This window comes from Chroicocephalus ridibundus, chromosome 4 (assembly GCF_963924245.1).
Source record: "Chroicocephalus ridibundus chromosome 4, bChrRid1.1, whole genome shotgun sequence".
In the NCBI taxonomy this organism is placed as follows: domain Eukaryota; kingdom Metazoa; phylum Chordata; class Aves; order Charadriiformes; family Laridae; genus Chroicocephalus; species Chroicocephalus ridibundus.
The window spans coordinates 46209080-46230847 of record NC_086287.1 but is presented as its reverse complement, the minus strand read 5'-3'; the positions used below and the strand labels follow the sequence as shown (position 1 = coordinate 46230847).

The 21768-nt window shown below is 39.5% G+C and overlaps 1 protein-coding gene across 10 annotated transcripts in view; it reads left to right on the top strand.

The window, feature by feature from the left end:
- The window catches only part of PHF21A (PHD finger protein 21A), a 141404-nt gene that overhangs the window by 91335 nt on the left and 28301 nt on the right, over positions 1–21768 (top strand). For 5 of the 10 annotated variants that reach the window (XM_063331858.1, XM_063331863.1, XM_063331859.1 and 2 more), the window contains 3 exons: positions 15445–15645; positions 19398–19652; positions 21120–21206. In XM_063331858.1, coding sequence (XP_063187928.1) covers positions 15445–15645; positions 19398–19652; positions 21120–21206 — 543 coding nt within the window. The remainder of the gene's footprint in view (positions 1–15444; positions 15646–19397; positions 19653–21119; positions 21207–21768) is intronic. The other 5 variants (XM_063331860.1, XM_063331862.1, XM_063331865.1 and 2 more) reach the window with 2 other exon arrangements.

Below are 21768 nucleotides of genomic sequence, written 5' to 3'. Positions count from 1 at the left end.
AGTGTGCCCTTTTCCTCGTGTCAGTCTAAAATATAATGCATTCTTCTGCAATCCTTGCCTGCCAGTGAGAAAGGACTAATTTCTGCTTGTCAGACTTCACTACTTTTTGGTTCAGCTTTACATTGTCTGTGAGTGCCCTTTGCTTGTGTGAACCTGTTTCTTCTTACTCCTTTCTGTGTTTCCTGATGTATTATTTTTGGAGCTTGTTTTTTGTTTTCTTCTGAGCTTCCTCACAGTCAATGACAGCTTGACTGTCTTCCTATGCAGCCTGACAAACCTGTTTTGGATTTAGTGTGGTTTTGATACAAACATATTTACATGATCCTCTGAACAATTACCATGAAAATCCTACTCTGCTCATAATGAATACTGCCTATACAGCGTGAATCAGGTATATTTGTTTGAACATTAAAATCTTTATATTGGGTGTTGGTTTTTTTTTTTTGCATTTCTGCAACACCTATCACACATTGACATTTTTATTACAATTGGTTAATATTTTCTCAGCTTTTCGTCACAATTCTTTTTTTTAACGTCAAGTTAGATCACTAGTTACTCTCATGCCCTTGCATGTATTTACTGATATAAGTCTGTGGGTGTGTAGCACAGATCTTTTAAAAGCCTCTTTCCTCCGCTTACATCCTTCCACAACTCCAGATGAAATACAATAGAGGATAGTTTTATCAAAACAAAAAAATAAATATGCCCTATTTTCTTGAATATGTGCCCTGTTGTATCTGTTAGAAAACAGAAAGAAACCCTGAAGCTTTTTTCCCCAAAACACCCCAGCATTTCAGCATCAGTTTGGTTTATTTAGAGGTAATATGAGGGGAAATGTTATCTGAGCTGCTGCTTTCCTTTAATGGCCCCCCTGCCTCAGAGCCCGCAGAACTGGCTCCCTAATGTCGAAGCTCCCTTCCTGCTTCTCATTTTGTGGAGGTTATTGGAGAAAGAGGGTTATGTGAGGGTTTATTTTTATGGACTGGAATTTAAAAGGGTACGCATCATGTGTATGAAACTTTAATTAGACCCTGGTTGCAAAGACAGTGCAGCTTTAAGATAGTTCTATAGGTTAATAATAGAGCTTGAGATCCCAGTATGAGTAAAGTTACCAGACCTGAGGACACAAAGCAAGATGGCTTGCTCTAACAGCCTGTGTTTCAGTTGCTAGGTTTCTCTAATCTTTCAGCCTTTCTCAACAGCGCAACATGTGTTTCCTTAAAAAAAAAAAATCCATCAGTGTGAAACCACAGGGAGGAAAACTACTGTTTTGTGATTTACAGCTCTTAGAGACCAGTGTGGTAGGTACATATAGAGACACCCAAGAGAGATCCGCTGTTTTTAAAAGTCCGTGCATTCTGAGCTAATGCTTCCAAACATATTCACAGCTGAACTGTCACGAAAGAAATGCTGAGTGAAGGCCAATGAAATAATACTTCTGAGTTTCACAAAGGCTGTCTGATACCTCTGAGCGCAGGTTTAGCTGGTCGGACCGGTTTGTCGCACGAAATGGGTTCATCTGGCAATATATTGCACATTCTCTTCAATAAGTAGCAAGTCAAGCATATAGTCTCGGCAAAGAACTTGCACTTCGTTATGTGATGAAATATATAGTAGTTTTTGTTAATCCTTTACACAAAAAAAAGTTAATTTGCTGTTTAAATGTAATATGGGCCAGCAAGAAATCTTGGCCTCCCCCTAAAAATACACTTAACTATATAAGTTTAGTATTGCATTGTTGCATTTAGTGAATAGATAAATTTGGTAAGAGGTGAATCCCCTTGCGTTCTAGCCGCTTCTCAGAGATTAGAGGGGCTAGGGGCGGCTGTACTTCTCTTAATAATAGGCCAATTATTGCCCTGACTATAGGCCTGACACTAGATGCATAAAGAGCCTATCTGCTGTAGGTCCGGCCGCATTCAAAAGAAGCAATCAGATGCACGAATAATGCAGTTTATTCTTATTCAACATTTACAGATTCTCGTGATAAATGCATTAAACTGCAGGATAGCTGTATAGCTTTAAAGATATTTCCTGGGTAAGCATTCAGCGTGGCTGAGGTTGCAGCTCTTACCAAAAGGTGTCCCTTTTTGGGGAGGACAAACCCGTCAATCTGTCCCTGCAATTTGGCATCAGATTCTCGTCCCCAACCTTAAGGCACAAAATTGGAGTAATTCTTATACTCCTTTTTTGGGCAAAGTGAGTGGGTGGGACTGTGGTCAAGCCATTGTTCTTTACGGTTGCACTGTCTGCATTTGTATTTCTCTTGAAAGCAGTTCTAACATTTCCTGTGGGAACTGGGAGAACAGGACCGAGCAGCCTCCACCTCGATTCTCATCCCTCCCTGGAGCCTATGGAACACAAATCACAGGATCTTCACCCCAGTCTCTGTGTCTGTTCTGGGCACCAGGTGTTCATCAGTGATACTGAGCTGTTGTTTTGTGTGTGCAACATGCATAAAGAAGAATTACAAGAGACCTTATTTTCTATTTCTTACCTCTCTTTGACAGAGAATTCCTTAGAGAATTACAGAAATTCATCAAAGGCTTCTTCAGAGTTCATTTTACATCTGTAGCATTTACAATCTGTCTTTAAAAGTTTGAACAAAATACTATTAAGAAAAATAGCCCCCCAAAAAAACCAAAATACAGAGAGTTTTAGCCAGTTGCACTAAGACATTTTTCCCACCGTTTAAAATGGGATTCTCACACTTGTACTTGTGATATCAACAGTCCCTCAATCTTCAAGGATTATTACAACAGTATAAAAAACCTCAGCAATTCTGTTCCAGGAATCCTTCACCAGACTGCATATTTCTATGTGTGTTAGGTTAAAAGATCTATTCACCCACCTCATGACTCTCCCAAACCCTCAGGAGATCTTCTTTATTGACGTAATAAAAAAGGAAAGTACTTGCATTATTTTTGACAGGCCTTCTGTAAAAATAGAATGATGGGCCAGTGTTGAGCAAGATATTTCCTTCTGAAATATTTTCTAAGAGGTGTTGGGTAAAGAACAAACATTACCAAAAAGTTCTGAAGAGGCCCATTTCTTGGGCGATGAGTTAAAAAAAGGTCCCATCAACTGCAATGTTGCAGTCTTCAGAGGTGAGCTTGGCCCACTTGTCAGAAAGCAGTATTCCAAATGGTGTTAGCAGCCATGGCTGACTGCTCAAGAAAGCAAAAGCACCTCTGCAATGCTTTATTCTGAAAGCAGTTTCAACACTCGATGCGTACAGCCAGGAATTTTGGAGTTTTCAGTCGTGATTCTAGTACATACTCCAAAAAAGATGAGAGAGCAAGTTATGGAGGCATTAAGCACGATTCATGTGTACATAAATTCAAAATTCTTCTTTACAGAAGTAAGAGCTAAGCGTGGCACAAAAATGTGGTTCGGCCTTCCTTCACAGTGCTATCCTGACTGTCCTGACAAATTTCAATCCCAGCTCAAACAAGATTTCATTGCATTAAGGCATTGTGGGACTATAGATAGATTTTTACAGAACAAGAGCTATGGATGCTTTAGATAATTTTATTCAATGTCCTAATCATGTTTGTTTCAAATTTATTGGGTTTGAGAGTGAACATCATCTTTAGTAGAGAAATTATATCTGACAAAATTCATCTTGCGTCTTAGTTGATATCAAATGTATCCCAACAACAGCATTCGTTGTTCATCCAAGAAATTATTGGTACAAATGTACTGGTATTTGCACTTTGAGCAGGCCTGTCTTAGGGAGAAGACCTAACTGTCCCCTGACTACTCAGCTTTCCTGAGGCAACCTCAGCAGCTTAGCAATTTTGGAATCACTGTGTTCGGTCGCGTCCATGAATTCTGAATTTATGTCACATATTGCAGGCTTAGATGGCACAAGTTAAATTGCATTAAAGACTGAATTGGCGTCTTTAGATTAAGTTTCAGAAAATTTGGGAAAGGAGCTCCAAAATCTATTAGAAAATTACTTAAGCATAGAAAGTGGATCTTACGTGAAGAGCCTCTAATGATCACTCTGAAAACCAATTCTTGAGTTCAGTAGTCGTGTTTATCTTTCTGTTATAAGAGAAGGGCTACCTCTATTTCCTTTGTACTGGAGGGGATCTTTGACAACATTCACCAGAACCCTGAAATAAAACTCCTGTACCATTCCGAACAAGGACGGTGCTGGATTCATCGCTTGGCTTGTAGCACAAACAGATTTTATTTCAGACCCTTCAAAGTTACCAAGACTTAGAAAACAGCAGATCATTTCAAAATATTGGCTGAAGGTTGGGAAACTTACCGTAGAGGAGAAGTAAGTTATATTTATTTATGGAGATACATGCAGATGTGAGTATCACAATATGTTAAACAACAGGAGAGGGATGGGAAAGGATAATGGAGGTAAGAGCAAAAAGAATATCACCATCACTCACTTATATAGGCCGGCTCTGTATGCAACTTTATGTTGTGAAGTCGTTTGAAACAGTTAAAAATTCCAACAGATAGTATAAAATGTCATTTGAAAGTGCAGATTTTGTAGTGTTTCATTTATTTTTTAAATAATTTGGATTCTGTTCCAGATTGTTTATAATCCCTCCTTCCAAATTTGTTTCCCTTTTATCTGTGTAAGCATGTGCTGACACTGTTGTTCAGTATACACAAATGCTAATCTACCTTCATGCACATGGAAAACAGCATTCCTGGCTCTGAGTTTAAAACTCCCATAGAATACATTATTAATCGAAGAAGTCTCTCTTTTTAGAAAAGCCTATCATTTATGTGGTCACCGTTGAGAAGGTTATAGATAAATATAATGCTGTTTGTTAACAGTGTGGTCTTCAGAACATACAACAAACAACCCCAGATACTGAAAGCGCATTAAAAAAAGATTTAAATTTCAGAAGTAATTTTCCTTCTCTGTACTCTGGTTGCATACGCTAACATGATCTAATTATAATGTAACGACAACTTCTTTTCTATTGCCCTGCATGCTTTAATGCTCTAAATGCATTTCCCTTGGCAGGTCTCTGCAGTGAGGTGAAAGCATGGTAGCTATTCGGTTCCCTCTAGTGAATAATTCCCTGGTTCGGCATTTGGCTTTCAAATGCTAGATCACGTATCTCTGAAGTTCAAGGAGTAGAGTTTCGAGGGAAGTGGGTAGGGTAAGGCTGGTGTCCATCTGCGTATATTTGAGCTGGATATGACTGTGGCTCAGTAACAGAGCTTCAGCCCAGCTTCTGCTAAGTCTGCAGTGCTGAAGCGTTCCTTCCTTCAGTTACACGTGCTGGTCTTGCAGACTCTGCTGAGCCTTATCAAACACAGCCAGTTGGTGCTGCTGGTATGAAAGCACAGGGGAGCTCTCATGTGGAAGGTTAATGGAGTGTAATTAGAAAGAAAAATGAACTGTTCAACCACTCTATCTCACTCTACCTGCACCGAGAGTGACAAGTGCTCTGATCTTTTATAAACCCTAGAGCAGAGGTTTAACAGTCTAAAATTATGATGGTATAACTGTCAAACAAGCAAGCACGCTGTGAAGAAGTAGTATGAACTTATGGATAGGAATGTTTACATTCCCTTATGTGGTCTCTGTTAGTACTTTTTTTCCACATTGGATGATGTCCATATTGATAAAACAGGTCTGAAATGCATTTTCCTGTGAGGTGTCCATCAAAGCCAGAAAGATCGTTGTGTTCTATGTGTGGCTTCTTCATGTCTGCGCCTCACGTAACTGTTACCTTGCAGGATGAAGTGATGGCACCTTCCTAAGGCATTTTGATACCAAGGAGTTAAGCTTTCACAGAGAGGAGTTCTGGTGGGAGCAAGAACAGCTACTGGGGTTTTATGTTCCAGGAACTAACCAAAATTTGAGATTAGCTACTAACTCCTGATCGTGTTAATTAAATTATGTACTATGTGTATCTGTTGAAAACCATCGTGTTCATAAAATGTATTTTGTTTTTCATCTAGCACACAGATATATATTTTTTTCTTAAAAAGAATACTGAAAAACTTCTTCAGTTGTGAAACTGCATCTAGGAAGTAGAGGGGAGACACCACACGTCAAATCCCAAAAGGACAAGGAGATTAACCATTTTAACTTCCTGCATGCTGGAGGCCGTTATATTCTACCTCGGTATTCCTGCGTGACATCTTCTGAATTCAGGGAGAGTAGGACAGTTTGGTTATCAGGGTACTAAGTTTTTGTCTTCCACGTCTTTGTGTTCCAGAAAACAGGTGGTGGGTTGGGCTGCCAGTTACTCTGAAGGCCCTTGCAATGTCAGCAGGTTGATTAGGGACAATTTGCCCAGCTAATCCTACCAGGCAGTCCACATCCTGCATTGCAGTGGAAGGGAAAAAACCAGCATCCCAGCAAGTCTGACCTGAGGAAATTTTTTCCCATTCCAAGTCTAAAATCAATAAGAATTTAAATATGTAAAGAAGGCATACAATAAAAGGCATCAAAGGAAGAAGATAAGCTTACTTTGCTTAGCTTCTTTTCTCTAGCTTTTGGCCAATATCTTGTGTTTCAGAGGAAGGTGAAAAAACAACCTGGAGTATATCTGGTTGTTTGTGCCTCTGGACATGTTCATATTCTGAAGAGTGAGGCTGTCTTTATGCGGAGTTTCAGTGCTGGAGAAGCATGCTGGGAACAGTGCTGGCACTGTCCCTGCTAAGGGACAGGAATGAGCAGAGGCTTCCCATGTTCCAGGGCCCTCTCCCCTTCACGTGTGCTGTACAACCTCCTCCAAAACACAGACTAAGCATTTCAAACCATGGTAGGCCATTACCTCTCGTATTAGGCTGTTCCGGCGTTTAACCATCTCTGCATCTTATTTCAAGGTTGAATTTGTCTACTTACAACTTGCAGCCACAGAATTATCATTTTACATTTCGCAGAGAAACTAAAAACTCTCCCATCATCAAATTTCTTTTCCGTGTGTAAATATCTATACTCGGAAGCGACCTCTCAATAAACTGGATGTGCTGAGCCCCAGTGAGCTTCACATTATGCAGCGTTGTTTGTTGGATCCTTGATTATGTTTGTGGTTTTCCTTTGAACTGTCTCCAGTAGCTCTGCATCCCTCGTGAAAAAGGTAATGTTCCATTCTTTTGGCAAAATGCCAGTGCTTGGGTGCTTTAAGAAAGGTGGAAGTTCACCAAATCTTCAGTTGTTGAGTAGTTTCAGCCGTACTTAGTGAGGCAGTTTTGCGCTGAGATAAATAAAAAGAGGGACTGAGTCCCCTCTCCCCTTGCCATTTCAATTGTGAGGCTAAGGAAGAACCATTGCTTTATTTTGCAGAGAGTCACTGTTGATTGATCCACAAACCTTGATACAATTGAAGAACAGCAGTTTGGGTCTTCTGCAGTGATTTAATTTGACATCTTCTCTGTGAAGCAGGCATTTTTCTTTCTTTTGACCGTGCTTGGTTAACTAAAGAGAATGGTACAGCAGGTATATTTAGCTGGACAGAATATCTGTATTTGATATAGTGTTCAGAAGACTAGGGAGAAGAGAAAATCTCTCATTTGAGTGAGGTGAAACTGTGACTTTTTGCTCTGATAACTCATTCTGCCCGTAAAGTAGAGATCAACAATGAATTGCTATGTGATGTTTTTAGTGTCAGGTTTTAATTGAATTGGCGCTAAACAGTGTTTGGTTGACAACACAGATAGGGAAAAAGCCTGTCTTGCTGCTGTTAGTTTGTGATGTTTGTAAAGCAACTGCGGAAATGAAATATTAGATGCTGTTAACAACATCAGAGTGACAGGTGATTGTATGATATAGTTTGAGCACCCAGACCTTTCTGTTCACAAAAGAACAAGTTTGCATTCTGTGGTGAAATAAAACTAGGCATCTCCCTCGATACTTCCGATCCTGTGTGAAGCACGTGAGCATGAACTGTGTGTGTTTCCTGTCATGAGGAGGAGTGTGATTCAGTCGTGGGAATAGCTGTAAGGACGCACAAGAATCCCGCTGAAGCTGATTCATTTTTATTCAAGGGACTGCGTTACTGTGCAATAGTACGCTGTAAAATTACTTGACGGCTATCCTTTCCGCTTGGGTTCTTCAAAAATATGAGGAGTTACCAGATGAGAAAGTAAACTTTTATTTAGGTTGATCATTTATAAAACATGAAGGAAGTTTACTAATTTAAATTACTCTACTGTGCTTGCTTAATTTAGACAAATCCAGTTTAAAGCATGTCACTTTGTGAGGTAAATCAGAGGTAGGAGAAGAGAAGCAGCAGGACTTCCCTGGCAGAGGGGTTTTGCTTAGACAACTGGCTACCGTATATAGATGCGAATGGCTTTCCCATGGGGGTGGTTGTTCCTGTGTGTTCTCCTGCATAGGAATAATAATCCACAGTATTTTTTGTGCTGAGATTTTCTGTCCCAAGCTTCGGTCCATGACAGTTTTTACAACACCGCATTATACACTTTTGGAAAACTAGGTTTTCAGTCAGAGATCATAGAAATATACTTTATGTTGAAGTACAAAAGAACCTTTGTTTCATTTCTGCACAGTCTAGGTGGCTTTTTTTTTTCCTAAGGAGATTTTTTCCCCTGAAATAGACAAATGGGAGTAGAACAATACAGAGATAGGCAAGATAAAATTAAACTGAGCACCTTTTCCGTGGTAGTCAGCAGTTTAATTTTTTCATTTCTTCAGCCTTTTCATGCTGAGGTGATCCCCCCATCCTTTTACCAGTTTGTATTTGTACTTGGAAGTATTTCTGGGAAGCAGAAAAACCTAAACCAAAACAAACCTTGTCAAACGTTGCCAAATTAAAAAAAAATTAATCTCATTCCTTTCATTCCATTCCTCCTTAATTACATTCAAAGTACTGCACTTAACTGTTTTTCCTGTTCTGTTCTGCCTGTTGTCATACACTTAATTCTCCATTCATTAATTGTTTCATTGTTTAATTATTGTAGCTGTTCTTGCAAGTTTCTTTACGTTAACATGAGTACTGGGGTAAGAAGGTAGGTATTACACTTATTTAATATATAAGCTGCAGGAAAACGTTGTATGTGTGTGCTGTTCCTACTAGTTCAGTCTCTGTTCTCTACTTTGTGCAAGAGTAAAAATTCTAAAATGAGAAGACAGTGGTGCATAAGGCATTTCACGCAACAACATTCCCTTCCAAAAATTAATTGGTCTTGTGGTGCTGCAAATGGTAAAAGACACGGTACTGAAAATAAAGCAATCAAGAAGGCACATAAAGCAGAATGGCACAGCAGCTATTTTTGGGCATTTTCATTTATAATTCTAGCTATATTTTTAAATAAAGTAAAAAAATGATAAGCATTTTCCCCCATTAAGAATGAAGGAATTAACACTATTTTCAGAACTTACATAATTCACTTCTGAATGCTTTCTACCAACTTCAAAGCGGTGTTTTTCTACCATAAATGAAAAATCCCACATTCTTTTTCGAAGCACATATGTTCATGTGTGAACTGTGTATTTGTTTGAGAATCACACCTGTAGTAATTATTTTAAATAGTCTAAAATATAATGAAGTGTAATAAGTTTACCAGCATTTTTAATGACAAAAATACTTTTCACATCATGCCAATGGTATATAATAAAATTTACCTGACAAAATGTCAAAGTAGATTTTTACGGAATGAAGATTTATTTGAATTCCATTTTACACAAGGTACCCGTCCTGTATTCAGTATTTGTATTAAAGGTACTAAGACGGCAATGCAAGCTCATTAATTTACAGCGTACCAAAATTAACTGTACTGTCTTGGTCCAATTCTAGTGCTCATCAGTATCGTAAGCGTGTATTGCTCAGTTTATCCCATAGGACCATCGTGGTAGAGGGAGGAGAAGCATTGAGTTCCCCTAACATGCTCCACAACCCCTTTTAGACATGCAGGAGTCGTCTTTGTATCTTTGTGCAGCTTTTAGCCATGTTTTCTGTGGGCTGAACACAGCACGTGCTCTTTGGGACAGTTACTGGAGTGTTGGCAATACAGCCATTGACTGGCTATGGTTGCGGTATCTTTAACAAAAGCTTAAAAAAATAGTTAGGATTTTAAACTCTAAAAAGAAACAGTGCGCATTTCAGTAATTATGCCCAGTAAGGCATTCAGGTATGAGGGGGCGGTGGTCTCCCAGTCCCACTGCTACATTCCCATTCAGCTCACAAGCACCCCTGCCCCAAGAGGCTTTGCTGACTGAAAGATACAGGCGCCAGTTTGATCACCTTCAAGAAACAGGAAATTGTTCCATGCTTTTTTCTTGAAAAAATATCTTTCTACTTTAGTTCGTTTAGATTTTTTTGTTGATAAAAAGGTCTAGGTATGGGTGAAGCACAGCCAGAAGTCTGAAATTCCACAAAACTACAGGATAACCACAGAAATAGATGAAAATATTTCTGTAGTCCTTTGATGAATCTTTTGATGGAATTAAATTCAAGTTGTTTTGTACAAGAGGGTGTTTTTTTTCCTCACTGGTGTAGATTCTGCGTCATCAATTTCTATAATTGAATTTCACTATTTTAAATTTTAGATACTATCTAAAAGCAGTAGATGAGCATACAATTATTCTCCTTGCTTGTAATCTTTCCACTCCCAAATTCCACTCCCAAAATGCACCCTCTTTGCGGGTTAAGGACTAACTGTGCCAGAGCTCCAAAATCTTTTAGTTTCTTTCTGCCGTGGAAGTTTCGGTATCTACCTGTTATGTCGAAAAGCAGAGATATTTCACTTCTCTTCGGGTAGGGAATGGGGCTGGCAAGGAGCGGGGAGGGAGGCTGGAAAGAAGATTGCAGAGCAATGACATTCCCTCCGTCCAACTCACAAGTTGGAGCTTCATTGAAGTCGGTACTTTCTCTTACCATCTCAGCTGCAGCAGTCGGCAACTTTTATATCCCAGAGAAGACGTCTCGGTCGTTGGAGGGAACAGGTAACAGAGGATCCGTAATAGCTGAGTTCCTGGGGTTGGTGGAGCGGGAAAGTGGGTCACTGACAGGCAGTTGAGCAATTCAAACCACATCAGCTTTGTTTTTGTGATATAAAAGGTATGCATTGCAAGGTTGTCTGGTACTTCACTTTTCTCTCTCATTTTCAGAAGATTTCTATGTTTTAGTTTTTATAGATTTTTTTGAAGTTTAAAAACAGACTTTCCTTTGGATATGTAGGCTTTTCTGAATGTGTTTCCTGGATGAAGAAGGAAATGTAACAAGGGATCTAGTATTTAAAAAGGTACTCGGTTAACTACTTTGCTATTAATTGATTGATTAAAGTGAAAATAATGCTTAGTTAATAATGTGATACTTAAACCTTACTAAGCTTTAAGTTTGCTCTAAGGATTTTCCTTATCTTGTAGCAACATATTAGTGATAGTTTTTTATACAAGCACAGAAAAGACACCTTTTGGCACAGATCTATGTCCAACAGGACGTAGAGGCAGATTTTCTACTTAATCAAACCAAAATAATCTTCTAATGCTGTGTTAGGATCTGGCCTGTGGCATGAATGAGAAAATGGTATTGCTGGATGTCACAATATTGATTACGATTATTACCTTTAAGAAAGGGTCCTGTAAGATGTCTGGGGTCTGTGAACTCAGTGGTGTGAACGGCTCTTGATGAAATTAGCAAGGAAAATGTCACGACAGCAAGAGCTCTGAAGTGATGTAGTATGCTCACGGGGCACTGTTCGACAAATGGGGTTTGGAGTAGTCTGATAGAGTAACCATTGCAGAGGGCCAGCAGTCACTTTTTGGGTAGAACACAGTTTGGAAGAAAGGATGTGATTATTAACGTCTTCCACATCCTGGATGTAAAGAGAGGGTTGGCATTTGGCTTTGCGGAAAATTCAGTAAACTTGAAAGACAGATGCTTTTCATTTATTTGTAGTGTTGCAGGAAAAGAAGCTATTTTAGGAATATGGGGAGGGTTAGAGCTTTCTGACATGCACAAAACTATTATGTTGTGTTTATGATGATGTGTTTACGATTGAGTTAATCTCAATTTAAAATTTTGAATTTGTCAGCGAGAATTTAATTAAATATTCTTAAATAAGAGTGTGAAGGAAAAATGGCAATAATTACATCTAAAGAATAAGGAATATTTCTTAAAGAGTTCTGTGGTATACTTTTAGATAACCCCAGTCTCACTGGCACTCAATCTGTAAGGCATGTAGCTAAGACTTTATACTGCAAATTTCAGTCATACAGCTTGTACTTTCTGCAGCACAAACTGCCTTCAAAATTGATTAGGAACCGCCAAATATCCAAAGAACAATTTTAAAACACAGCTTTAATGAAGTATGAAGTCTGACGGTAGACAAGAGTTTCTTTCGTGCTGTCCTCCTGTTTAATCCCCGAGAAAGCGAGGCCCTGCTGCCGTTGCTGCAGACAGACATGTGCTGGGGCTCTGGGGCGGCTGCTGAGCAGCGGTTCCAGCAGGAGCCGTGGAGGAGCCGGGAGGTGTCAGCCCCACGGCATGGGTTGGGACCGCGCAGAGGAGGGTAGTGCTGGACACAGGCGTAGATCTGCTCTTAGTTCCCCTGTAGGTGGAACCCTGAGAGCCTCGTCTGGTTTTCCTAATTAAGCTAAGTAATTTTGGAATACGTCGCTCAGAGTCCCGCTTGCTAGGTCCTAGCAAACAGGTAATTCCAACAGCCTTGCAGATAGTAAAAGGATTTCTGTAGTTTCAGTGTGGTATTTTTACTGACAGTTGGTAGAAGCAGCTTAATAAACTGCGTAAGCAATTGGCATGCACTGCAAACTTCAGTTTTACTCTCTGAATCCTAAAAGCATTAGATGCTTCTTCCAATTTAATATCTGCATAATGGATATGGATGGCAGGATACGCTGCTGCCAGGCAGCTCTCAGCAGCCTCTAACTGGCTAGCCTAGACTTCGAGAGCAACGGCGTTTTTCCACTCGCATTATCCGTCTTGTGCCAAATATGCTGAGCCTCAGTTTTTTGCACAAGGCACTAATAAAAGTTGTGCTTCGGTCCTGTTTTTCCCCAGCTCTGCTGGCCGTGCTTTGGGCCCGGGGGTGGAACGGGCGGCGTGTGAATGCGATGTGACTCACCTCGCTCCTGCTCCCGTCCTCGCTGGCTCTCGCCCTGCCCTAGCAGTATGGCAGAGGAGTCCTCCAGCCTGCCTCTCCCTCTCCTCTCTCTCTCTTTTTTTTAAATACTTTCACTAATGTTCCTCCCATTGTAAAGAACAAGATGGAAATAAATTCTTGGGCCGTTGATGCTGATTTCCTACAGTTAGAACACCGTTACCCTGAATTTCATACAGGCAGCTGCGGAAGACAAAAACTCGCTTCCTGTTCATGCCGGGTACAGTAAATCTTCAGCCTCCTGTGCAGTGTATGTTCAGTCCATTTTTTGGCAGGTATTCCATAGGCATGTTGCATTATTTCCTCTCCTGCTTTGCTCCGTTCATCTCTCCTCCCCCTCGGGTTACTCTCTGGAAATGGTTTTTTCAGCTCTTGTATCTGCTTGCTGACACGGCACTTTGGTTTGCATGTTAACGTGGTTGATCTTTTCCGAAAGCAATTCTAAATTATTGTTCAGTTATTACGTGTACGGATGAGCTGATAGACACAGGCCATTTAAAACTATGTAAAATATCTAAATTAGAAAAATGCCTTCTTCACTCCTATCATTTCCTCCTTGTTCCGGAAGGGAACAAACAATTTAAAGCTTTTAGGCTTTGACAGCTTTTAGCACTTTTCTGGATGCGGTGTAAAATAGTTCCTTCACGCTGCTGTCCGTTACCAGCTCCCTGGGTTTTGAGTGAGGTTGGGCCTGTGTTTCTCTCATCATGGGAGCAGAGCGCCCGTGGGCCCATCCCCAGCCGGGGCGATGGGTTTTGTAGAAGCCAGGAGGGTCCTCCTTCCGTACACCTCCGAGTCCCTGAATTAACCCTGTTGCAAAAAGCTCAGTCATGTGAGCTCACACATTTCAACCTCACGAAACAGGGGTGGGGTTTTTTTGTTGATTGTGTGTTTTATTTGGCTTTTTAGAGTTCTGGTTCTTAAATCTGCCAATTTGGGACCCTGCGCCTTTTGTTATCTTCTTCTGGGCTAGAGGTACACATTCAGTGTGTGAGGCACAACACAGTTTTAAGTCATCATAAGCAAGATACTTGGAATCAAAAATCTACAGTATCTGTGCAGAGGACAGATATTTTATTATCTCAGAACTTCATAATCCTGTGTGAAAGAAATTTGAGGGGAAAAATTGTTTCAATTAGTTACAAATATCTGGATTTTGGGAGGGTTTTTTGTTCCATCTCTCTCTGTATCTTAATACTAATGCTTCAAAACAAAAATCCAAATATTTGATATTGTCAGAATTTTCTTTTTCCACGTAAGTGGAACTGCTTGGGGCAGCCCACTCTGTCAGTGTCTGGCTCTGGTAGAGGTTTCCTGACTGTTTCTGTTTCCGCTGGAGCTTTTTCAGCTGAGCCTTTACCGCGTCTGTTGACTTCATCGTCCTCTTCTGAAGCCAGCCTTGTCGTATGACTGTTTTGGAGTATGCGTATTCTCTTGATCAAGGGGGCTTCAGTATAAGTATAAATCTTTTTAAAGCTGTCCTAATTTGGGTGTGGTTGGAGTGTAGGAAAAGTTAAAAAAGTTAACTTTTTTAACTGCAAAAGTTAAAAAGAAGTCTCATGATGTTTTCACCCTTGTCCACATTGAAGTATAATATGAACATAAGTTGTAAGCCCTTGTTACCATGGGGTGACATGGTCTCTTATCCTACCCTAGTCTGCTCTTATATCTGTTGATCTACCATCTAGAGATACACAAAGGCTACCAGGAGAAGAAATTTCGTTTTTAAATAATTTCAAACTTTCATGGAAGCTATAATGTAATAGGAAGCCTTTAAGCTGGGAGAAATAAATCTGTGCAGTTTCCTTCCCATGTAGGTAGCCTTCTTTCAGGTGACAATAATATTGAGCAGAACGACCACACATCCATGCCCTTCCCGTTCCCCACTTTGCACTCAAACTGTCTCTCCACTCAGTTTCAGTCCCTGGTACAAAGCAGCATCCCCATTGCCTTGAAGTCAGCCCTGAGGCTTCAACCTGAAGTCCTTTTTCGTCACTCTGTAAGAATGGTGCATGTTTGAAGGAGTCAAAAACTTTGGAATCTGAGTGCTACCAAGTCTCAAGTGAATACAGGTTAATGAGGTCTGGCAGTGGTTTGTGAATAGGCTGAATTTGGATGGGTGGGTTTCTGCAGGGACAGCAAGGTCACCCTGCTGGGCAACAGCACTCCTCTGTGGCCTGTTTTGACACTCTGCCCCTTAGATAACACCAATACTTAAAATTCCAAAAAGAGAAATCCCACTAAGCTTCTGAGCGGTTCTTTATTTACATTAAATAAATGTAACTTTAGGTGTTATTATCTTCTCTAATGTGTGCAGCTAAATAACTGTACTCATTTCTGTTTATGTTTTTGTTTATCTGGTAGAAAAGAGTGGTGGAACAGCTTCGAAAGAATTTGATAGTGAAGCAGGAACAGCCAGACAGTAAGTTTCAAATACAGCCATTGGCACAGTCAGAAAACAAACTACAGACACCACAGCCGCAACCACTACAGCAGCTACAGCAACACCACCATCAACAGCAGCAGCAATCTACTGCACCCTCTCCAAACGTGATCGGATCACAGGTAAAAATTTCTACAATAATTCTTTTCCTTGCTGAAGGTGAAGTTCACTGCAAAAAAAAAAACACAAAGAAAGGTGCAGAGAGAAAAAGACAAACTTTCACTTACACCTGTTAGTGTACCACTTAAAATTTCTCCTTTTATGCATGCGTACATTTGGGTCACATGGTTTTTTTCAGCAATAACCTGCTGTCTGAGTCAAAAAAAAATAAGTAGTGTTTAAGTCAGATCATAAACTCACAGAAAAGAAGAGTGGCAGGATCACCTTTCTTAAAAATAAATGAAACTTTAGCAAATGAACCTGTCTTTTCCACAGATGCATGAATGATTGTCTGTCCATACTGACTAGGTCTCAAGAAACAGTAAAGACTTTGTATACACTATATGAAGTGTATGATTAAAATTTTTAAAAGACTAGCAGAGTGCTCACTGTGTCTGTGAACAAAATGTAAGAAAACAGTTCCTCCTTCTTTCTGCTTGGTTCTTTTTAAACAGAGGTAACTTGTAGCAAATAATACTTACCTGAGTCTTCAAGGATTAGTCTAAAAGTATACAATGGTAATTGCAAAGTCTGAATTTTAGAAAGTAATGTCTTCATTGTGAAGGTACACTGAATTAAATACAGTATAGGACTAGATACATAATCCCAGAACTCACCAGACAGAGTGGTCTGCTATTACTGAGAGGGAAATTCCAAGCTGATTCAAAGTTTCTCCTGTTCAAATATTTAGAATCCCCAAAATATGCTAATAAAACAGCAAGAAAATGCAGCAGGTGTTTTGTGAAAATGAGTATATGTGATGTCTTTTTTCCCATCAATGCAATCTCAGCAGCCCATGTTTACCCGGGTAGGCAGATGGCAGAATTCCCCCATGACGTTTACTTTGTGCACGTTGCAGTGAATCACAACCAGAGCTTTGACCAATTGCAGTTGTTGTCTTCCCTTTTCCTGGAAATAGAGGGGGGAGAAATGGTTTGGCTGGTAATATTCTCATTAACTCAACAGGTTGTTTTGGATGCTCTCAAAAAATGTGTTTGAGACACTTAGATAATTGTATTTTTTGATAAAATAGTATTAAAGAAATGAAGCAAGTTTAACTAAGGAAAAGGCATTTTTGAGCAGCAATATCTACATCAATGCTAAAACAGAACAAAGAAGTAAATTTTACTGTGTCCTAAAATATTTACAGGTAAACAATGGGTCACTATTTGCTGTATCACTGGTCTCTGCTTTTCAGTCAGGAAACATGACTGCGTTTCTCCTAATTCCACACTTTGCATTCATGCATTAACTTCCAGGTCATCTCCTGGGTTGTAAAAATTGAGGTTTTGTTCAAAGTTAAAGAGCCCTCTAGTGAAGCAGTCAAAAAACTGCTACACCCTTCTGACTATCATTGATACAGTTGTATTTGGAAAGTAATTATAAACTGAAAGGCAGGTCATCCTCTCATTTAAATAAGTAAGCCAGCATTTATTCTTAAAACCTTTCTATTTTTATTTATGTTGGTATAATTCTGAAGTAACCTCACTTGCTTCTGTACACATTTTGCATCTAAGGTTGTGCCTGTGTCCTGTTGTCCCTCAATCTCTTTCAGTAAAGATAAGTCAAATATTTTGTCTCTCTTGAGAGTTTTTTGGTGCCTGTTTTTGTAAATAATACATCTTTAAAGGCTGTGTCATTAAAGAGAATGCTTTCAATGGTAATTTTCAGAGTAAGTCAGTTTAGGAATGAAGGTATGTATGCTGCCTTAATAGTGATATTTTAATATACTTAATATAGTCCAGTAAGAAAGGCTTTTTCATTTTTCATAAAGCAGCAAGCCTGCTGAAAGGTCATATTATTGCAACGTTATTGTGTGAAATAATGCAGACTTACCATGAATGTCACTTCAGTATGAATTCATGCGTTACAGACTTTTTAGAAAAACCAAGGTAATTAATGCTCAGCAAAGTAACAAGGATATTTCAGCTCTGTGATCTGCTGACTGAAACTGTACTTCTAGTACGTACAGACTTACTAGAACCCCTTCGAAGAGTCACAGTCTCATATTACATGATTGATTACACTTTTCTTTAAAATGTTTATGGATGAATGTAATGCTCGTGAAAATGATACCATGTTCCATCTCATTGGAAAAGCCTGAATAATGTTACTGCATTAGGGGAATGGGGCCTCTTGCTTTGGAGAAGGTGCAACAGGGGTTGATAACAAGCTCTTGAATCTCAGATAAAAAAATTAAGGGAACTGTTCATGTTGCTCCAAGGAAAAGTTAATTATGTCTGGATTTTGTATAAATGTATAAAATTGAAGCATGAATTACCCTCTGATTTGGCATTATACAGTGTTGGAATTTTTTCACACTTGTGTATAATTAATACGTAGGGGATACAGTTTAAGCATTACGAAATTAGAAGTGTGAAGGTAAACTGCATTTTTGTTTAAGGAAATGATACTGGTGAAAATACTGAAGAATCCAACTGGAAATATATTTATATTATTTTATTAGAAAGAAGAGAAAGGTCTTGTGTGATTAAAATCAAGCAGTCTTAATCAGGCACGTTCCGCAAAAAGGCTGCCTGATCCCTGGTTCTCCGTTTTTTCCTGTTGTAGAGCCTAGCGCTGACATCAGGAGGGAATGGTGGTTATTTCATACTGAGAGCATTTGATCATGCCAGTAACTGTTTTGAAGATGCAGTGCCATTGGTACAATCGATTTTTTACACCAAAGGGAAAAGAAATAAGCTCACTTTCCATTCTGTTGAGTGTCACTTGTCATGAGTTTTCTGTGCACATTGTGTTCTGGTTTTATATGGAGATTCTCTTGCCTTGTTGCTTTTTGGATGAGATTTGTAACTGTCCGTTTCCCTTAACATCTTAGGAGACAGTATATTTTAAAACAAAACTATGAAATTATAGTTGTTTTAACTCTGGAATTTGTGGGCAGTGTGTTCAGGCATTTTGGATAAATGTTGGCATTAAATGATTCAAAAGGGATTTTTCTTTAAAAAACAGGCCAACAGCAATCATGGTGCCACATATACGTTAAAAGATCAGCCCATTCCACAGAAGTTAAACTTAATTGCCTGTAGCTGCACAGACTAACAGCCAGCTCTTACAACTTCAAGACAGCCCTACTGATATTCTTAGGAAAAAAAGTTTAGGGCTAAATAACTGTATGTAGGGATAAAACTGAAACTTGGGATACCCAAAATCAAAATACGTTTTTATTCTTAAAGAAACCAATTTCTGAATGTTTTTTCCCTCTTCTCTGATTGTGAGGGTCTCTGTGAATAAAGTTTCCATTTGAAAATTTGAGTTTTAATTGGTGAGAAGCTAATTTGCTAGTTTGTCTCATAAACCTCCACCTTATAGGTTTGATTTTGAAAGTACATGTTTGAAAGGAATATGAAACTAAAAGATCCAAAAATGCATATGCCACTACTAAGAATTGATTGTCGTTTCCTTGGGAATTTGTTTTGAATCGATCTATAAAGGTGCAGGTGATCAAAATATGGTGCAGATTAAAAACGGTGCAGATGATTTTGAGGCACTAACAGGTGCCTCAAAAATGAGAATCCTTTCTAGCTATCCAGTTTTCAGAGGTGTAAGAGAATGTGCTGGCTGAACAGTAGGTAGATAGACTCAGCGCTGCCTTTTCTTTCTCTCACTGTCTATTGTTTCTGACTAACCAACCCACGTCCTGTCTGATGCAAAGTGTCTCTGTCTCTTACAGTGTATTTTCTGTTTCCCTTAGAAAACTGTAACTACAGCTTCTATGATCACCACTAAGACACTACCTCTCGTCTTGAAAGCAGCAACTGCGACCATGCCTGCCTCTGTTGTGGGTCAGAGACCTACCATTGCCATGGTTACTGCTATCAACAACAATCAGAAAGCAGTCCTCAGCACTGATGCGCAGAATGCACCAGTCAACCTCCAGACAACAAATAAGGTCACTGGGCCAGGAGCTGAGGCAGTCCAAATAGTGGCAAAAAACACAGTAACTTTGGTAAGCGTTTCACATGTTTGCCCTGCAGATATGTGTGGGTTTAGTTTACAAGAGGGCTATTGGGGAAAAAAAAAAAAACAACCGAAAAACAAGCAGCCAGGTTTTTGCACAGAAAGGAGAATAGTAGGCACATGTCGTGAGTCTTCAGTAGTTGACATTGTTAAAATAATAGTCTAAGAGAAAAGCATTTACTATCTACATGGGTTGTTATTACTGTTTTGCTTTATAGAACTAAATCAGTACTATCGTCACCTCTGTGTAAAGTTTCCCCTGTTAGTAATTGTTAGTCACGGGGAAGTAATGATTGTTTCACCCCTACCTAATCTATGTGGCTGTGTTCTGCAGAATTCCTGCTCTTTTCTTTGATAAAGGAGATGTCAGACTTTCTTCATTTGATTGGTTTGGGTTTTTTTGAGTCAATCTCTCTCGTTCCCTGGTCTCTGGTGTTCGACACATCACTTAACTCTGCCCACAACCTTGTCTTCACTCACCACTTTTTCATACACGTATACAGATCCTGTTTCTTTAAGCATATATTTTGGGAAGTGCTTTGATTACATCACACAGTCTTTACCAGGATATTTAGCCACCTAGAAATAAAAGAAGCGGTGTTTTAGAATTGGGTTATAAAGGCTTCTTGGTTGGGAAACGAAGCATTGTATAGCATCGTGACAGGGAAATTTTACTTCTGGAGTAAAGGCTAAGGCTTCACTAAACATAAGTACGATTTATCTTTATTTAAAAATACAGTTTAATAATGCAAATGGAATTAATTTTGCTTCCAAATGAGGCATATGTTTGCAATCAGAATAGAGAAGACTATTTGAGTGGAGTTTTTTCTACCCTTCTCTTTTCCCATGTCATCCCTTCCACTACTGTCACCTGTCCTTTTTGTCTGTGCTTCATTTCTTTGCTGAATAACTTACTTAGGTTTGGAGAGGTGATTCAGTTTTAATAATAGTCCATGTTTTATGTTTTGTGTAGCAAATTGCATCAAAAATCTCAAAATATTTTCCCAAGCATTAATTAATCAGTACAAGACCTTTTTGAAGTAAATTGCAATCTTATGTGGGTGGGCAGAAGTACAGAAGGGTGGAAACTAACATGGACATTAATTTCAGAGAGTACTCAACTTAGGGTAGCTAGTAGTGCTATTCAGAGGTTAATCATGTGGCAGCTCCAGCCGACTGATTTTTAACTATTAAAATAAATAGGGGTTTTCATTGTCTTCAGATGAAATGGTTTTAGATTGCAGAGCACAGTAGTTAGTACAGTTGCACTAAAAGGAAAGATACCTTCAATTTATGAAGCAAGGTGTGTAGGAACTGGAAAGTAAGATTAGCTCTGTCTTTAATACATTTCTAATGAGGAACCTGTTACTGTGAAAAATTATATTCAGGATGTTGATTTTGGTGAACAATTTGGTGAACTATTTTCCTCCTACTGAACTCTCTTATGTTCTCATAGCAGGTTCAGGCTACGCCTCAGCCCATAAAAGTGCCGCAGTTCATCCCTCCTCCCAGACTTACTCCTCGTCCAAATTTTCTTCCACAGGTGAGTGTACAGAGAACAAGCAATAGAAGAAGGAACTGAATTATAGCATAGATAGGAGATACTTTCTATGAACATCATTTTTGTCAGTGTTTATTGGTGACCTGGTGGAGGACACAATGCCAAATGCATCAATACTCTTGAGGGCAATGCTAACATTCAGAGGGCTCTTTGCAGGGTAGAGGAATGGGCCAGCAGGTATCTTTTGAGCTGCAGCATGGAAAAAGGCAGTCTTGCATAGGTACCAACTAGAGACTGGCTGGTTGGGAGCAGCACTGCTTAAAAGGTCTTGGTTGACAGTAGCCAAACTAGCGGTGTGCCCTGGCAGCAAAGAAGCTTAGCAGCATGTGTGGCTGTACCAACAGGACCGCAGCCAGTAGATTAAGGGAAGAGATTATCCACCTTTCCTCAGCAATCATAAAACTGGATCTGATATACAGTGTGCAGTTTTGGACGCCCTGGTGCCAGAAAGAAGATGATAAATTTGAATGAATCCAGGGGAGGAAGGCCACTGAGATAGCTGGGGGGCAGGAATATATGACCTGAAAGGGGAGACTGAGGGATC